Here is an 18,729-nt window from a genome sequence, read left to right as displayed (position 1 = left end):
AGTTTTACAAAGAAAACAATGATCTAAGGTCAGCTTACTGGATTTTTCTGCTGAGCTTTAAACCACATCTCATGGTGTTTGCTCAGTTGTCATCAAGTGACTTAAATATAGAACATGTTTAAGATGAAGTGGGAACAGCTGGGAAAACATACACCTTCCAAAACAACAGAGTGAACTCCATTTACTAAGGAAGACCATGAGATGTAGTGGAAAGCTCTGGGAAGTGGTCCTGCAGTTCACCACCATCACTGTTTTCTTCAGGAATTTCAAAATAAAACCTAGACTTTGCTAATGATCATGATAAAATTCTGCTGTGAATGTTAGTGGAGGAAATGAGCAGAAATCCCACACAAAATGTTTTAAACTACACGTCTCTCCGTGTGCAGGCTTCCTGGAGTGTCTGTGAGCCGGAGGTCACCCTTGACAAAACTATGTTATGTAACACATTTGAATGAGGCAGCCAACAGGGCTCTGCCATGGAAAAAAAACAACTACTCTTGGCAAGCCTTGTGACTCAACAAAGGGTCCTACATCCATGAAAGGAGAAATCAGTCTGCACTCAACAACATAAAGGTGAAATAGATCAGTTTAATGCTAACTAAGCAAGATTTTAACAGCTATTCATTCAAGCTAGCGCTGTAACACAACAGACCAACAACTGCAGAAACAGAGGAAAACTAACATTTTTCTTCTTTAGTAACTGGAGGGACAAATCTGATATTTTTGTCCTTGCAGAAGCAACACAAACACTGCACACGGCGTCTTAGAGCAGAGAGATGCAGAAAAACAAGGATAATTCAGATTCTCAGCATTCAAGTAGTCCAGAGGTTCAGAAGCTGGCAGATCGCAGCACCAATTCCCCTCTTTTCAAACTCAATTTCACAACTGAGATGCATGCAAGTAACAAAAAGAAAAATAATCAAAACCCCTGGGAATTTCTGGAAAACAATGATACAGTACTACAAAAAGGTTTGACATAAGATACACTTCACATCTCATTATTACAAAAATATTAATCTTATTCAACTGAAAGCCAACACAGGAAGCATAACAGGAGTAGAAATTTGTCACTTGAAACAGAATGTGGTGTTTAAAGTGGATCATGCAAGTTGAGCTGTAATATATTAATCCAATCAAAGTTAAGAGTTCAGGTTTGAATTGAACATTTGAAGCGATGAGACTGTTCAGCACAAATTAAACTTACAGCTGCCGATTGGAGCAGTTTATTTGGTATACAAATAATATGACAGACTACAGTAGCACTGCAGAACATATGCCCGAAAGCAAGTGTTTGTATGCACACAAGGAGCTTTGTATTAATACAGACTTTAAAAACAGGAAAATAACTCATTAATTTACGCAACTTTACAAATTGAACCGACACAGCCTTTCATTGTTTGAGAGATGTCTTCACAATATCAAGGATCAATAAAAAATAAAGCACTGGTTATATTTTTTTCTGTGAGCAGACAGACGCTCTGTATATAACATCAGTCTATTGGTATCTGGTGAACAATGTGCTGCAGGGTGGAAACTCTTGTGGGAGGACGATTCTTCTGTGGGAGGGTTAATTCTGGGGTGGAGGAGGTGGTGGGGCAGGAGGCATGCCGAAGGGGGGCATGCCTGGCACACCCATCCCCATCATGGTGACGAAGTTGGAAGGGTCCATTGGTGGCGGGGGCGGTGGTGGGGCGTACATCATGCCGGTTGAGCCTGGAGGTGGTGGAGGGGGAGGAGGAGGGGCACCGGGGGGCAATGGGGGCTGGACTCCGGGGGGAGGCGGCACCATGGATGGGGTACCCATGGGTGGTGGGGGCTGGGCTCCGGAGGCTGCAGGCTGCTGGGGCTGCTGCCATGGAGGCAGGGTGGCAGTGCCAGGGCTGGATGTGGTGGTGGTATCTGCGGGAGGGATAGCTGAAGGTTAATTCTTTACCATCATCATCATCATCAAGTTCACACGGTGATGATCATGTCTGCCAATAGAATTGTGAAGTGGGAGGGGCTGCTGGTGCTACACATGTTTTTCCCCCCCATTCTGTATTCCCATTTCAAATGTTTCTTAAATGATCTCTTCAATGTTACTGAACACAGAAACTCAGGACTCTCCTGCTTAATGTAACGACCCAGAAAATGTAGAGGTTTACTAAAGCACCACCAGTTTAAATTATTTCAACTTCGTTTCTGAGAAATCATCAATCATTCTGAGAACACTACAATACCCATGAGCCTCGAGCACTGTTGTTATGGAGAAGCTGCAATGGGCACAAATCAGAGCATAATGAATACTGATCCACTCTGTAGATTGTAAAATCTGTTTTCTCAACATCGTTATCTTAAACTTCAGCTCGCTGCTAGCGGTGCACATGACTGAATTTTAAGCTCAGTGATTGGCTGTTTCTTGCTGAAATGCACCCTGGGAGTCGTAGTTAACGTCTACCCTGAAATTTTTATGTCCACAGTCTTGTACCTTATACTTTTTACTAAAGAACCTAATATTTTCTAATACAGTTGTTCATGTTTGTACTGATAATATAACAGAGTTTCATGTTGATCCAGGCTGTAGAGGTGCTCAAACTGTGAATAATGTAACATTGACTATGGGAAAAATTAATGGAATTTTTTTACTTCCAGAGCCAGGACTGCCTGAAATAGCTCCTCCACTTCGCAACTCTATACTCCACATTCATGTATCCATAGAAACAGTGGGACTATTCTTGTCTTATAATAAAACCATTTGCCTACATGATCATAAATAATTGTAGGACTCCACAGAGTTTGAACTATTTGAAGATCTGATCTCTCATTTTGTGATGTCAACTTATTTGAGCAGAGGATTATGTCTAATTAATTTCTGTGATAATCCAGTTGCAGTTTGACAAAAAACTACTGATAAAAAACAGGCGATTATTCTTCAGAAAGAAACACTTTGGTATTTGGGTCACTCAAGCTGTCAGTGCTTAATATTCCAGGCAGCACTTTATACGACTGACATGGTTCCTTCAGTATGTAGTAGAACTGTTAGAATGTTTAGTAAAAACAATGATCCCATAGAGCAGACTCAGTATCACATAATGCAATGTGAAAAGTAAAACGTGAGCAGGGTACTGTCTGGACACACTGAGTCCTCTATATTCAAAGTGAATGACTGAATGGTTTCGGATGTAGCTCTTGTGCGTTCTCACTCTGTTGCCAGGGCAGCGGTGTGCTGGTTGCCATGCTGCTGGTTGGCGGGGGAGGTGGAGCCTGCTGCTGCCACGGTGGCAGGGGTCCAGAAGGGGGAGGTGGTGGCTGACTGCTGGGGGGAGGGGGTGGAGGTGGCATCATGCCCATTGGAGGTGGCAGCAGACCTACGAGGAAGCCAAAATTCAAATGAACACAGAACCTGTTTTGTCTATGAAGGTATGTTTTACAGAAATGTATGAAATTCAGATCCTTGTTGTCAGTCCTTACCCATGGGATGTCCGTGAGGTCCTGGACCCTGGCCCATGGGGGGAGGAGGGGGCTGCATCCAGGGGGGAGGCAGGCCATTGGGGTTGGGGGGCATAGGAGGGCCTCCCATGTTGGGCATGGGGGGAGGGAAGTTGTGAGGTCCTCCATGGCCGCCGGGCCCTCCATGCATGCCATGGAAGTTCCTATTTTCAGTTGGACCAGAGCTCATCCAAGGAGGCCGGTTCTGCTGCACACACACACACAGTCATCTGTCATTTAAGAAACCTTATACACCAGCAGGAGTTTGGAATAATGTCTCACCAACTTACCGGTGGTGGCTGGTTACTATTGGGTCCAGAGGCCCGAGGAGCTCCTCCCTGGGTGCTGGAGTGTCCTCCACCTGATGAAGGGACCGGAGCCTCCCCCAGCTCAGCCATGAGGGACAGATACTCCTTGTCCATACGAGCCTTGTCCTGGGCCGACTGAGGAGGCTCACCACCAGTTGCTCTGTGGGCAGCGAATGAGCTACACAAAGCAAAATGTAAAAAATAAGTTCTGTTATACACTACATAACTAATAATTAGGCTTAAATTGAGTGACTTGATCAACTGATCAGCACCTTGTGTACTTGCAGTCAGAGGAGATGTGGCCTGCTCCACCACATTTGGTACAGAGGGTGGTGTTGGTGATGCTGCGGGGCTCAGAGTTCTGCCAAGGACGAAGGATCCTACAGAAACAAAGACAAAGCACATTCTTTTATTACTGGAACTTAAACTGAGTACATGATCATAAACTGGACTCGCTCTAAAATTTCTCTTCCTGAAGTTCATATTTCTGAGCACAATTAAAGAAATCAAAAGGGTCTGAATGTGTGCAGCACCCAGCTCAACTAAATCAAGAGAGTCTCCAAATAATCGCTTTGAACAAATTACCAGTGACCACCGTCAGATTTTTACACTGACCTGTTGTCATCTTCTCTCAGTGTACCATTGAGTCTGGCCAGCTCCCTCAGCTGCATCTTGCGTAGGTCATTCTGATCCTCAGGCGTCTCAATGCCTTGTTTAAGGATGTTGCGAATCTGTGGATACACATTTCTCATCATGAATATACTGTCCATGATGTACATTCACATTAGGTACATTGCATACATGACTTCCTATTGCGATAAGGAGATGTCAGCAGGGTCAAGAGCTGCACAGATGGGGAACATCATGAGTATAATCCCGGGGGGGGGTTGACCTAACCTGCTCCACAGCTTTCTTGACATTCTCCATTGTGTTGGCAGTGACCAGGGCGTGCAGAGGCTCGTCCTCGCCTGGCAGCATTTGTCCATCTTTTCGGCCAACCTTCCCCTCCTTCACAGATCCTTTACCACGGATCATGATCTTGGCGCAGCATTCCTTCTCAATGTTCTTCAGGGTATTACCACTGGAAAAAAAGACATAACAAAAAAGGGAAAATCATTAACAGATGTTTGACTGCGCTGGCTATTAACTCACTATGTAAAACATGCCAACATGATATTAAATGTAACTTACCGTGGTCCAATAAGCAGACCAACAAAGTTGATCTCGGGGTATTCATCTTGGGGAATCATGACTTTGTCATTGACTCTAGTGGCCGGAGGTCTGCACAATACAAGACACACATTCACTTGGATCAATTAACAGTTTCCCCATATTCATAGAAGCCAGTGTGAATACATATTATTACACCACATAGACATTTCTATTAACATGTATTACACCTTTTTTACTGCAGGAATAAATGATACATGACGTAGGTTGTCCCAAATTGTACTTTTAAAAACCTTTAGAAGCCTTGCTACAAGGTTCTTAATGTGTCTTACAAACTGTGATGTTGCATAGTTGGTCTAGCAGTCATCTTTTTCATGACTGCTGGACCATTTAATGTGTGGTTTGGTGGGCGAGGAAGTTGGACTAGTGGGATTGATGATTTCTTTCATGTTTGTTGTATTTGTCCATATTAAGATGTAACGTCATGTCTACAAAGCTAGCAACCCCTGAAAGTATGTGAACTTTCAGTTAGTATCACATTCTGTACAGTGACCACATTTAGTTCAAGACAGTCTTCTATAAAGTGGATGGAGAACAGTGCTAACAAAAAGCAAAACATGTAACAATCACTGCAAGTAGCATTTTGCTAAGTTCCTTGAAAAAGCCTAGAATTGGGTAGATTTCTATTAAAATCATTTTTAGTCAAGTATTCACACTGTAGAGCCAACAAACAAATAAAATCATACTTATAGTCTGCAGGAGGTTTGAAGTCAGGGTTGAGGCCGACCATTTCAGTGATGAGCGAGTGACGTTCCTCTTCAATCTTCTTCCGCGTGCGATACTCGCGAGTGTTCAACCTCTTGCCCTCACTGTTGTAGATGGGCTCAGGAGAGGGAGACCTGAAAATGGTGGCAGACAAAAGACAAGAAAGACATCATCAATACCTTTCTTGAAGTGGAGATCTGCCATCAGCAATCACACAGGCTCCCTACGGCTAACCAAAGCATTTAAAGAATCTCAATTCTTCAGAAGAAATTTTTTTTTAATTAATAATTACTGACATGTCTCACAGGAAAGAATTTCAAAAAAATTCTCGAAATTTGGATCAGCTGAGAGAAACAAATCCTTATTCTCAGACTGACTATGTGACTTACGGCCAGTGCAAGAGCAAACTCAAAAAGAACAGAAAATTTGATAGAAACTCTGCACTGACTTCTCAAAGGCTAGAGTCCATTATCTCATTCAATTCAGGGTAAAAAGGGGGCAACCAAAGCTGTATGGTGGTAATTAACCCAGTACACTGGAGGGGCATCAACGGCAAAGGGAAAAAAAACCAAAACAAAAACAAAACAAAAACCCAAATACATGGCCATCACTAAACCTGCATACAGGATTTTGGCCTACAAGAAAGGAAAGTTGGAGGTAAGAAAAAGAAACCAAAGCAAAATTCGCAATCCTAAGCAGAAAACGCTGGCTTTGAGAGTTGCTTGGTGTTGACGTGGCGGAAGAGGTCCGTACCTCCCCTTGGATGCTGAAAACCTGTGTTGCTGCGTTAAGGAGGCTCTGTGCTTGAAAAAGGGTTAGGTTGACGTGGGGTAATTTGGGTTAGAGAAAAGGAATTAAGATTAGATATCCACCTTTTCCTATGCTCTCCCATAAGAGAGTCACATTTGTGTCCATGTGATGTGAAGAGTAAGAAAAAAAAAATATTGGGTTTTCCTTTTACGCTTGAAACTTCCAACGGTGACAACCTGAAACATCCCCAGTTGGTTCTTTCACATTAGATTGGGGAGTGGTTTATAAGAGTGCTGCAGCTGCAATCAACTTTTTTTGGTTGCTGTGGAAATGTCTGATTATGATGAGAAACTCATGTACAGACGACAGGGACTCTAGCTAGCAGAGGTCAACTTCACACACTCTTAAGAACAAGCCACTTCCCGCAGGAACACATCCTTATGGAAACTATGTTATAAGCTGGCCATTGCTTTTTTCCAGAAGACATAATTCTGGCAGTTTTCTTCCAGACCTCAAGAGTCCAGTGGGAAACTGGAACATGCCCCCCTTCCCCCTGGGTGGAAATGTTTAAAGCCACATTACGGGAAAACCAGAGATGACCAGCAACAATTCATTAGGTTAGGTCTAAGACAAAGCCTATTAACCACTGGTGTGTTACGATGTAGCCTCAATGCCATGTTCTCAATCATCATTGGCAAAAACGTTATCTAATATCCACCAAGTAAAAAGAGTCAGGCCAGGCATTATCAATTTATGGGACTGTCAATCTTTGGTTACAGATTACATTTTTTCCGAAAGAGCCAATTTATCTCAACTATTTTAAACTTTAAAGCTAACAAGTTGTTAAATAAAAAAACATTTTACATAAGAGTGACGTGTATTGACCCAAACCTGTTTCAGAGAAAAATCTGTGTACATTATGCATCGTATATGTATTCATATATTCACACAGCACTCTACATCAGACACATGAAACAAGCAGTGGGTGAAACCATGATGCATAAATACTAGTAAGCTAAATTTAAAAGCAAAGACTCCACCTAACTGTCAAGTAAAATGAGAAAGAATCCGATAAAAAAAAAAGTGCAAATATTCAAAAACAGTTATCTTGGTTCTGGTAGTAGATTTTCAAGTGACATGCTAAATTGTCTCAGCTGAAATACATCTAATCTTAATTTATGTTGACTTATATACAGTGGGTTGCCCAAGCATTCATACCTGCCTGCTGCCTTCCACTTTGGACACCGTCTCTTACAAGAACAATTTCATGAAATTAGTTGGTTTTTTTTACCCAAGATTGAAACTGTTTTCCGCTACATCATAATGAATCCGATTTAAAAATTTTTTTTAAAAAATAGAAAAAGCAAAACAAAAACACTCAACTCAAAGTCTACTTGTTAGCTTTTTTGAAGCTTTCAACTGCATTTCTCAATTGGCCTCAGCAGATGGTAGCTGCTCAGCTCTGAGCAAACTTCCTCCCTTGAGGAAGATGCAACTGAAAGCTCCCAAAAAAGGCAAGAAAGTGGGCCTTGAGTTCAGCTTTTTTTTGGTTAAACTACTGTTTCTACAGTCAAGAACAAATTTTCACTGACAACCATTTGTTCAAAATGTTGTTTATATAACTTTGCATTTCTGCCAATCATAGAATGTAACTGCAAACACTGTCTCATTGTCTTGGATAAAAAAAAATGTATATATCCAATTTTCAAAAACTAGTGTACTAGTGATGATTTAAAAATGGTGCACTCCACTGTACAGTTCATAATTAATTATCAAGTCCAAATCTAAGTCTATCCTATTTTCACAAAGATGTAATGAATGTTAAGTCAAATAATTTACCATTAAATTCAAAACAAGCTAAGTATTAATATAATATCTGTTAAAGCTACCAGCACCAGTAAATGTACAGTTATGTACCCTTACTGGTGATGGAATGATGAGCAGCCAGATAGCTCAATAAATATATGAATGTAGATCTATTCTCCTCTAACAGTAGGCATTAACAATGTGAGAAAACATTTTTAAAATTAGGAGATAGCTAACTAAACTCTACATTTGCCAGCTAATACTACTATGCAGTCTGAGATTTAGGCTAACAACCACATGTACTGAAAATCAACATTTTTCTTCCAAAAAGTCAAGAAGGTAGAGAAAATGTTACTGTTCGTGGGTTTAATCTTTTTCCGACCTGTCCTCAGGGTTAACAGGGATTCCCAGGTCTCCTGTACGCAGTTTACGAGTCAGGTCTTCAATCTGCAGTTGGACTGGAAGAATTCAGGTTAGGAAAGAAAAACAAGGATGGAGAGAAATGTGGTTACCACAACAACATCAGAGAGACAACGCTCTGCACATTAGAGCACGTCTCATTCATTACTGAGGTAAAGACACATGGTGAGTCTGTTAAATAAAAAACAAAAAGGGAGATCAAATGAACATCTGATAAGACTGAAAAGCATGAAACATCTACTCATTTCTGAGGACATCAAAAGAACACATTACCCAGTATGAATATGTTCTAGAGTCAGTTACATTAGCATAAACAGGACTAACTTTTTCTCAGACAATGATTAAACATGACAGCATGTCAGTAAATGACTAGACCATGATTCCTAAAAATGCCCGCCAATCCGTTCATATTTCAAACCTGTGCAGAGGTTTTCTTCGAAGAAGACAGGGCAACACATATTGCAACATGTTGGGTTTAAAGGCTTCGGCATTTTAAGGACACATCAGGTCTAAAAAAATCACGGATTGGTCTATTATTCAATAACAAAATGGGTGATCAGTCACTCTTTGGACTCCGCAGATCTAACACTGTGGGGCTGCAGTGACTAAGAAACAACTCTTACATTTAGAAGGCAATGACAAAAATAAATAAATTAGTCATCCCATGCACATTAGGAAAGTTGTAATGAAACCCCCCCCCCCCCCCCCGCCCCAAACACAGAGATTCACTGGTCACTGAAACAATTACTCTGGATTATAGAGATGAATACAAGGCCCTGTGAATTGTGTTTCACAGCGATTTCGTCTTAAAACGCTTCCCTTGAATTGTTTTAGGGGATCTACTGAATGAGCAAAGGAAACGAGAAGTGTGACAACGGAAGGTGGGCACAAATGAATGTTTACATACCAAGGAAGAACAACCATTACCAATGAGTGAACATCAATAACAATGTCAGTTATTGACAAAAAGGACTTATATCTGCTTCAGAACACCCTGTTGAGGGCCTGTGAAGGCAGTTTGTTGGTGCTACACTGCTGCTGGAAGGCATTTGTGGTTAAAAACAACTTGGTTCATATGATGACTTTTTTTTGTTTGTTTTTTAAAAAACACAGCCCAAACTAAGAACAGCAATAAGTGATCAAGTGTTTCCCAATTTGTGATGCCCACAACAACTTAAGCTTTTACCAAATGAATAAGTAATTTTAAAATATGCTGGATGGATTTGCCATTGAAGCAGCATTGCTCACACTTAGATCAATAGAAACAGAAGCATACTTTAGCATGTTAGCACAACGCCTCCATGCACAGGAACAATACTGATGATGTGTTGGGGATCAGGCAAGACAGTGAGCAGTGACCTGCAGCTGGGGACAGATATCAGCAAGCAGTAGTGTTTAATCATCTATCTGAAACTCCTCTTGCTAATGGGTGCCCAGTGGTATGCAAACCGTAAGACCACAGAAACACTAGCCACAGCAGAACCACTTTACCCCCATTAAAGAGAAATTACCTTAATTAACACTTTGCATCAACAAGTTATACTCATCAGAGGTGATTGCTTTGTCTCAACAGTTGGAGCAAAATTAGACATTGCTCATGTGGTGTAACACAGTAATGTTACTGTCAAATACATTGGAAATGTGACTGAAAGTTTTTAGTTCATGACATCTTATGGGTGTCTTTAGAGAACTCCAACTGTTGGGAATTGAGCAAAAAGGACATAGGTGTAACATTAATACTGGTATGTGCCATTTAGGAAAACTACAATCTCCAACAGATATAATTAATGAGACATTATAAAACAAAACTGCATTCATATTTTACATGACAACTTGATTAACACAAAATAATCATTAAAAATTTACCTATATAGGCTCTCTCTTGATCCCGGGTTAGTCCAGGGGGAATGACAGTGGGCATGCCCGGTATGACTGTCTTCTGATCAGGCGTCTCGCTGCTCCAACGACTTTTCTTTCTGTGTTTCTTCTGACCAAAATCTACTGAGAGAAACGTGGGATGTTACCCATGATGGCTGTAGCTTCAATGCCTAATGTTACAGGATGACGGCCAGTTCAAGGGAAATGCTTAAAAATGACCCCAAAGTAGCCACAAAAAGTTGAACTGAGTGTATGAGCTTTTAGATTAGGTACACTTAACCAGACAAGGGGCACCTGTGGCAACATGTCTGGTTTCATGGGTACTTCGTCTGCCTCCAATTTGTCACTTATTATTAACATGGTTACCATGTGAAAGCAATTATGTCATGTCATTAGCAAACCATAACACGGCAAACCAAGCTAACTTTATACTGGTTTGATGCCTACATATAATTGTCAACCTCAGACTCTCTAATGTCAGCCCATCCATATACAAGTATACATTTAGGATGAAATACCGTTTCCCAGGAGCCTATGGTGCAACAGTTAAACAGGTAGCCAATGCAAGACATAAAATACACGACACAAAACGTAAGGACATACACGGAACAATCTGTGTATAAAATAATAGTCTAAGAGCCAAAGACTAGCGCAAAAACAATGTAAACTGTAAAACAAGAACCCTATCCTAAGTTTATAGGCAGTTCAACAGTATGTTAAAATTCTAACACTAGAAGAGGATAACATTAGCCTCGTTAAATGGAAAACTTAGTGAACTGACTACTCAGTAGCACTCGTTTGCTAGCTAACGTTAGCGGGGCTGTCTCCATTTTCCTGCAAGGCCAGGGTTTGATGTGGGCCTTTGATCACGACGCTGAAGTTAGCTTCTGGTTCGAGGTTAAGGGAAACTAGTGATACTTGGCGGCTGAGTCTCCGTTTTTTCCGCACTCACATGTGAAAAAGTCAAGACATCGTAACAAAAAGCCTGAACCTACTTCCTGATTTGTGAAACCTTTCTTTTGTTTTCGAAAACAGAAAAAGGGAGATTTCACTGTTTTTTCCCATCCAGACCATCTTAGACCAGGCCCAGATCAAAAACATTAGAGACTTATCTAATCTGGACTTAATTCCAGTTTCAGATATGTGAAACATTTATTCTATCTGTGAAAACTGTAAAATGACGTTTTCAAATGGTATTTGTCCATAGAGAAAAGAAAGCAGAGAAATCGAAAAGTGTTTTTAATAAGCAAAATACAGGTTTCACAAATCGAAAAGTGGGTTTCAAAACCTGTTCGCTGTTTAACACCTTTTCACGAGTGAGAAGTTGTTATAAAATGAAGAACCAACCGTTAAATATCATTATTTATGTTTCCCTTGACTTGCCCCTTAACTCCGAATCAGAAGCTAACTTCAGCGCCGTCCTTTAATCCATGTCACTTAGCTCGCCACGTTAGCCTGCCAGCGTTAATGCGGGTCCTTGTAACGTTAACGTTAGCGGACTAACCTGGTTTGGCCAGTCCGGCCGCCACCGCTGGTTGTTGTTGAGCCTGGGCCGCAAAACCCGCCACTGCATTGAACTGATGTGACTGCGGAAAAGCTGTGTTTGGCATCGAGGGCTGGAAACCTTGTAGCGACGGGAAGGCTGCAGGCGGCCCCGGCGTCGGCATCAACCCGTTGCCTGCACCAGGCCCAGCGTCAAATCCTCGTTTAGCGCCGATGCTGGGGTGCAACTTCCCTAAAGGAGTTGCATTTGCTCCCGTGGCCATTTTCGCTATACGGAAATGTCTTAGTCTCTTTCTTAAGGTCAGTCGAATCAGGTACAAATGTGTTGAAATTGGAAAAATATCTGGCAAAGTATTGTCTGGAACCCCCTCCTTAATACTATAATCAAAATGGCGCTCAACAGAACACCACAAAAGATGATCCCATGAACGTGGGATCAGCCGCTGTAGTATAAAGCATTCTTATTGGTCAAACCGAGCTCCTCCCCCTATGTCGTATTCTATTGGTCAGTTACGCAGCTATCCTCATTCTGGAATCTGATTGGCTCATATGACTATCAATCCCGTTACATTATGTTATATTAAAAAACTGAATACCCTCATACCTCTTGAACACTTAGTAGCACTTAATAGCCACATAATACCTGCCTGTAACTGCTGTAACTGATTTTGTTTGTATTTCCCATGGTTTAATCTCGGCGTCATTGTAAATGAAGGTCACCTTCGATTCCGTCAATCTTAAATAAAGGTCGAATGTATGGATGAATATTTCTAAACATCTCACGTTAATGAAATTGTACTACAAATTAATAAATTTTCTTACGAACGCACTCACGTGAAAATATTTTATCTGCCTGTGTAGATTAAATTTCATAGCACTTAATTATATGCAATCAGTGCTAGTAATATAGCCTACAACAGAAGAATAATTTTATTTAGTAGCACAGTCGGCATGCATTTAATTGAGCTGACAAAGTATCAATGTCTGATCAACGAAACTTGTGTGGAGTGGCAAAGCATCAACATCATCATCCCTGACTGAGTATCTTGGTTGGAAACCTCCCAATTGTCACTTACCCCTAAAATTTTAACTGTGAATTATGAATATATTGGCCAACTTGAATATTGAAATGGCAATAGCCTAATGCAGCTAGTGATGAAGAAATGAGCAAGATATGTACATGCCAATATTCATTTTACCTGTGTAGTGATCCACAATCATGCATGTGCCATCTCATTGTATGAAGTCAGTATGTGCTTACACTTCAGTTGCTATGGTTCATGAAGTCATAAAAACAAATGGCATTTACCTGGGATCACGCTTTTTTTTTCTTTTTTGGAAAATGAAGGGATCCATGTAGTATAATGTTCTTTTATTTTGATTGACTGTTGCAATTTACAATTTGAAAAAATACAAGTTGACTCAGCACAATACACACACACACACACACACGCACACACAGTCTTCTGACTTTAGACAAATTTTAATTTTAACCTAAGTTACAAATCAAGACAGACAGCATAGGAAATTGATAATGAAACTACAAAATATGTTCAAGATGTAAAGCCTCATATTTATTACCGCAAGAAAAATCTAATTCATGTAAGTATTGCCTCTACTGAAAAAGAAAATAAGGATCACAATGCAGCTTGATTAAGAGTTTCTTCAACTAATTTCACAACAGGTCTGATAACCCAAATTAAAAAAAGTCTAACCGTTTCTTTACTCTGTGTGGGTCGATATTTGGAACAGTCCACAGGTAAAACAATGCAATTGATACAGTATTTAAATTTAAGTAAGTAACATTGTGATCATACACAGTAACATTGTGAACGTACACAAATACACTAAAATGCACATTGTAATACATTAAATGCTGCTGAAAAGAATTTATTAAATTTCATGAATGGAACCATAAGACTCACCTTTAAAACATGCACCATGCACTAATTTAATACTTTTCTATTGAGTGAATCTAAACAGTATATGAACAATAGAGATACTTTCAGAGGGGAAAAAAATTATGTTCTTACAGTATCATGAAGGGACTGTCAACCGGGTTGCAGATAAACCCAGTACCTGCACTTCCACACTTGGGATGAGCCATCTCAGAGCTGCACCAATACCACAACATGTAAATAGGACAATGAAAGGAGGTCAACTGAGCATTAGTTGTACTGCTGCACTTTGAAGTATAAACTGGAATGAGATCAAAGCATAATGTGAATGCATTCAACCACTCATTGAAACCTACTCACTGGGTATTAAGATGGACAAGCTTGAATGGGGCCTTACTACCCACACGCCTCACACAGACAGAGGGCGGACTTTTGCCTCTGGTATTATCAATAAGATATACAGTTTGAAGTTTAATTTTCAGTGATTCCAATGGCACTTAGGCTATCCTACACGCTTAATGTCAGTCAGCTCTCACCTAGCTGTTTGGGACAAGGGTCAGTATGTATATCGTGCCCGCTCAGCGCCGGGATCCCGCGGATGGTCATAAGTAGAGCTTCTTGGGATGGTGGGCACCGGGGAAAGGCGCGAACGCTCATATGTGTATCCATCTGCCTCGGCAGGGACTCTCCGAATCGGACTCCGGTCACGTGCGTAGTATGAGGAGACTGGGGCTGGTGGAGGAGGGAGGGGAGGGCACTCGTACGGGTCAAGGCTAGAGGGGGGCAGACGTTCCCTCATTATAGCTGTGGAGGAAGATGTTGATGGAGCAGGCAAGGGGACGGCGCGCCGTTCCTCGAAATAACTGCCTCCGTACGAATTGGCCCTGTACTTCTCATAGTAGTCCACGACCCCGTACGGATCTCTTTCCTCGTAAGGCGACCGTCGCATCGGGTAGGCTGGTACCGCGCCATAGAGTGAGCCGTTGCTCCTGTATGCCGCCTCGCTGCCGTACATCCGAGCCATGCTATGTTCAGCCACAGCGCTTATGCCGTAACCGGGGTGCGGCCCGTATCTCATTGCACTCTCGTAGCCCGCACCCCTTCTGTACCCCACCACACTGCTGCTGTGACCAGAACCCCGGGAAAAACCATGTACAGGAGCATAGTCGCCACCATAATCCGGATCGCCACTGAAGCCCGGATGATAACCCCTGTTGCGACCTCGCCCGCCAAATCTCAAGGCATCGTATCCATCAGACTGTGGCTCTGAGCCGTTTCTGTGGTAGCCGTTTTGGTCTAGAGGGCATTCTTTGGACCAGTGGCCTTCCTGCCCGCAACGATAACAACCCGATCTGTCTCCCATTCCCGGCGCAGTACGCAGGCGGCTAGTCGAAAGCTTCACGCTCATCAGTTTGCCTTAAAAAGAAAAAACTCAATAAGGACTTGTGCCTACATTCATTCTAAATATGAAATTTGACATTTCCTGCCTGGCATAAAAGAGTCTCCCAATCCATCAGTTTGTTAAAAAGAAGCATTACACTCCAAAAATAACAATAAGACATGGCTTATGATTTAAGCATTAAAAAAAAACACGTTATTAAAGCTGAAATCCGTAACTTTCCGCACATTTTATCTTCTGCAGCAACACGTATTTCAAATGATGTTAACGCTACCACAAAAATCTTAAGATTGTTTAGAAGGCTGCTTCTAAACTTGCGATCAGAATCAGCCGGTATTAAACTTGAAGCAAGTTAACAAAAGTGTGACACTAAAATACTTTAATTACACCTTTACATCACGAGGGTTCATTGGATGTAAATTTTTGTCATCTGAGCATATTGTCAAGTGGCCACACAGACTGTCTGTGCAGTCTAAAATTTATGACCATGCCGACAAACGTATGAACAAGCACATCTGTGTGCAGGAACCACATAAAGTATAAGACCCGCTTGCACGTCCGTTTTGGTGTATATGCGGCCTATGCAGTTGAGTTTATTTGGTTAAAATATAGATAACGATCTGTTATTCATTACTTCCTCTTACAGACAGACTCTTCCTGCATTATTAACTAGAACAGGTGTGACCTGACAAGTCGATCATAAATTGCAGTAGGTGCCCATTTGTGTTTTCCAACAGTCCATCATACAGACGGATATAACCAATGACATTACGGATAACAGCTTTAAAATAAGTATTCAGGGTTGCCTTACTCTCTTAAGCTTACTGTTATCCCTTCATCTTTCTTTATACTTACCTGCGGTGCATCCATAACTTACCTACTAATTCACAAGAAGAGAATTAAATATTCTTGATACTGCATGTTAATAAGGTACACTCCCCATTAAGCCCAGCCTGAGATTTCACCTTTAAATGCTGTGTTGTCTAACTGATTAATGGCCTCCATGGCATCCTCCATTCGCTCCATGTGAACAAAGGCGTAGTTTTTTACTATGTCACACTCCACCACAGAGCCAAACTCTTCAAACTTGGCCCTCAGCTCCTGGTTGGTGCAGGCAATGTTGCCAACATGTAGTTTGGTGGATCCTCTTGACTTGCCACGGCTCAACTCTACATTCATGGGCTGGCCATTCAGCTCATAATGGTGGAGGTTGCGAATGGCTTCTTCTGCCTCTGATTTGTCATCCATGTGCACAAAGCCAAAGTTCTTGACAATAGTGCATTCTGCAATCTTGCCATATTGGGAGAAGAGAGAGCGAAGTTCGTCGGATGTAGTGTCTGGTGACAGGTTCCCAATGAATATTTTCACCATTGTGGAGCTTCCGCTTCACTAAGGGAAGAGAAGGAATTAAGATTATTAGCACCATAATTCTACTGACTCAATGAAAAGCTTGACCAGTTACCCAAATTACCATTATTTTCATTTCAGAAACTTGACCCTTAATTTGCATACATTCACAAGGCTTCCTGAATGGAGATAATGACATCCATAATCTTTGATATGATGAAATGTGCTAACAATGAAGGATCAAGGGATGAGCACTAGAGAGAGTCTGTGTCCAGAGTATTTCTGATTCACCATACTAGAATTTTTTTGCAGTTGTTCAACACAACTCTGACATAAAACAAAATCGCACCAAAATTGTCACTCTACTAAACTGAATAACAGACAATTCAACTGAAGAATTTGAGTAGTTGTGTCCTACAATAGCACTAAGCCAATCAAAAGCCCAATTTAACCACAGGTGTGCATTGTGGCTATCATATGCAGCTCACTATGGGTTTTTTTAAATCATCATGTGGTTTTGGATTCTGTACCAATTCATAGCTCTGGAACCACAGAGAACAAACATAAAATCTCATTGTGTTCACATGGACAGCTGCCACAGATTTAAGGCCATATTTTCTGATAGGTCTAACATGTTGTTTTTCTTATTCAAATTTTATTCAATCAGTGTTTAAATCTTTTTTTTTTCAACCTAAAAAACTTTTCTCATCAAGAAATCGTTTAACAGGTGGCTCCTACTTCAAAAGATCCCTTTCTCTGTTTTAATAGAAAAACACATCCATAAACATTTTCCCACATTGGCATTACTTGGTATCAAAGAGGAGCCCATAGCCCATACCTTTTTTTTTTTAAAAACTGAACACCATCAAATTACAAACTCAATAAGAACCCATAGCTTGTACCTGTGAATCAAACTTTTCTTCAAACTTAAAGACTTTGGCAGGACAGTGTCATCACCAGTCTCCAAAAACACATCCAAACTATCAATACGAGGAATATTAGTGTAGATATGGCTAAACATCAGCAATAGAGCTGACCGGACAAATGACTGTAATCATCTAACTAACCTGAGGTTGTAACACTGCACCCCGACAGGTTCCTATCAATTTACTCGTGCAAGTATACATTTTGCTAGAGTTCATCGATTTTTACTTTCGCATCATCACTTAAATTACTGTGACAGGCTCGTGATAGCAGAATCTTCGTCTTAATGCAAAAGACGGTACGGTGCTGGTTATATGATATAGTATATAGGCCTATAGCTAGTATCGTGTGCAGAACAGCCCTGATTTGCATTGTTTTTTAGCTAACTTGGTAGCAAAACAGAGGGCCCGCGTTACCGAAACCCATGCAAACATCGCTTCTTATATTTTCTCCCTTCACAACCACACATCATAGCTGAGTAGCAAGCCCCAGACTTCACAAAAATAACGTTAGCCAAGCAAGGTACCATTTGTATAGTGTCTTAATTGGTAAGAGTTTTGTTCCTGCACGCGTTTTTAGCAATAGCCGTGACAAAACACATAGCCCTGTGCATCCGTAAAACTATTAGCTATAGGTTACACTGCTGAGTGGAGTGCTGGCTAATTTTGTTTGTCAGGATACAGTTCTGTTTCTTTTCCTTTAGTGGTATTGGAGTCCATACCTCTTTAAGCTGCAATTTGCGTCTTGACCATGGAGTCTCGGAGAATGAAATGGCGACTGCCGCTTTCTCGCTTGCTGTACTACGTGACCAGCTTGTGACTAACGCAAGACATAACGTTACAGCTAACTGCTAACACACGAAGCTGCGCACAGTGCTGCACCATCATGGTCCAATGAAAAACACAACAACGGAAACAAGAGAGAGAAATACGCAACCATGCAATAAAAGGCTAGGTCATCCCTTATTAGGAATATTATCTTAAAGGACGTGTTCACTATTTTTAAGTTAACAAAAGTCAGGTGCCCACATGAACATTGATACATGTTTTTCTTGTAATCATCCATCCTGTTCATACTGACCATTAGAAGATTC

General features: G+C 41.1%; 2 protein-coding genes across 8 annotated transcripts; both read right to left on the bottom strand.

Moving 5' to 3' along the window:
* Nucleotides 1–568: 568 nt before the first annotated feature.
* On the bottom strand, nucleotides 569–12,515 carry sf1 (splicing factor 1). Of its 5 annotated transcripts, none has more exons than XM_042400897.1 (12): nucleotides 12,070–12,515; nucleotides 10,554–10,688; nucleotides 8,650–8,725; nucleotides 5,693–5,845; nucleotides 4,968–5,057; nucleotides 4,674–4,857; nucleotides 4,392–4,507; nucleotides 4,049–4,156; nucleotides 3,759–3,954; nucleotides 3,451–3,673; nucleotides 3,183–3,347; nucleotides 569–1,899 (listed from the first exon to the last, which is right to left on the bottom strand). In XM_042400897.1, the coding sequence occupies exons 1-12, from the start codon at nucleotides 12,329–12,331 to the stop codon at nucleotides 1,568–1,570; spliced, it is 2,040 nt and encodes a 679-aa protein (XP_042256831.1). In that variant the 5' UTR covers nucleotides 12,332–12,515; the 3' UTR covers nucleotides 569–1,567. The 5 variants fall into 5 exon arrangements, with proteins under 5 accessions (XP_042256831.1, XP_042256830.1, XP_042256832.1 ...); XM_042400896.1 differs by having other exon boundaries at nucleotides 3,451–3,676; nucleotides 10,554–10,685; XM_042400898.1 differs by having other exon boundaries at nucleotides 10,554–10,685.
* A 1,020-nt stretch (nucleotides 12,516–13,535) lies between these two features.
* LOC121889134 (RNA-binding protein 4.1-like) lies at nucleotides 13,536–18,709 on the bottom strand. Of its 3 annotated transcripts, XR_006093447.1 has the most exons (4): nucleotides 18,358–18,709; nucleotides 16,331–16,754; nucleotides 14,327–15,382; nucleotides 14,094–14,182 (listed from the first exon to the last, which is right to left on the bottom strand). XR_006093447.1 is itself a non-coding variant. In XM_042400848.1 (3 exons), the coding sequence occupies exons 2-3, from the start codon at nucleotides 16,734–16,736 to the stop codon at nucleotides 14,523–14,525; spliced, it is 1,266 nt and encodes a 421-aa protein (XP_042256782.1). In that variant the 5' UTR covers nucleotides 16,737–16,754; nucleotides 18,358–18,709; the 3' UTR covers nucleotides 13,536–14,522. The 3 variants fall into 3 exon arrangements, 2 of the variants coding, with proteins under 2 accessions (XP_042256782.1, XP_042256783.1); XM_042400848.1 differs by having other exon boundaries at nucleotides 13,536–15,382; XM_042400849.1 differs by lacking the exon at nucleotides 14,327–15,382 and having other exon boundaries at nucleotides 13,536–14,182; nucleotides 18,358–18,707.
* Nucleotides 18,710–18,729: the final 20 nt, after the last annotated feature.

This window comes from Thunnus maccoyii, chromosome 22 (assembly GCF_910596095.1).
Source record: "Thunnus maccoyii chromosome 22, fThuMac1.1, whole genome shotgun sequence".
Lineage (NCBI taxonomy): Eukaryota > Metazoa > Chordata > Actinopteri > Scombriformes > Scombridae > Thunnus > Thunnus maccoyii.
Note: the sequence above shows the minus strand (reverse complement) of the source record. Positions and strands in the feature narration are given on the sequence as shown.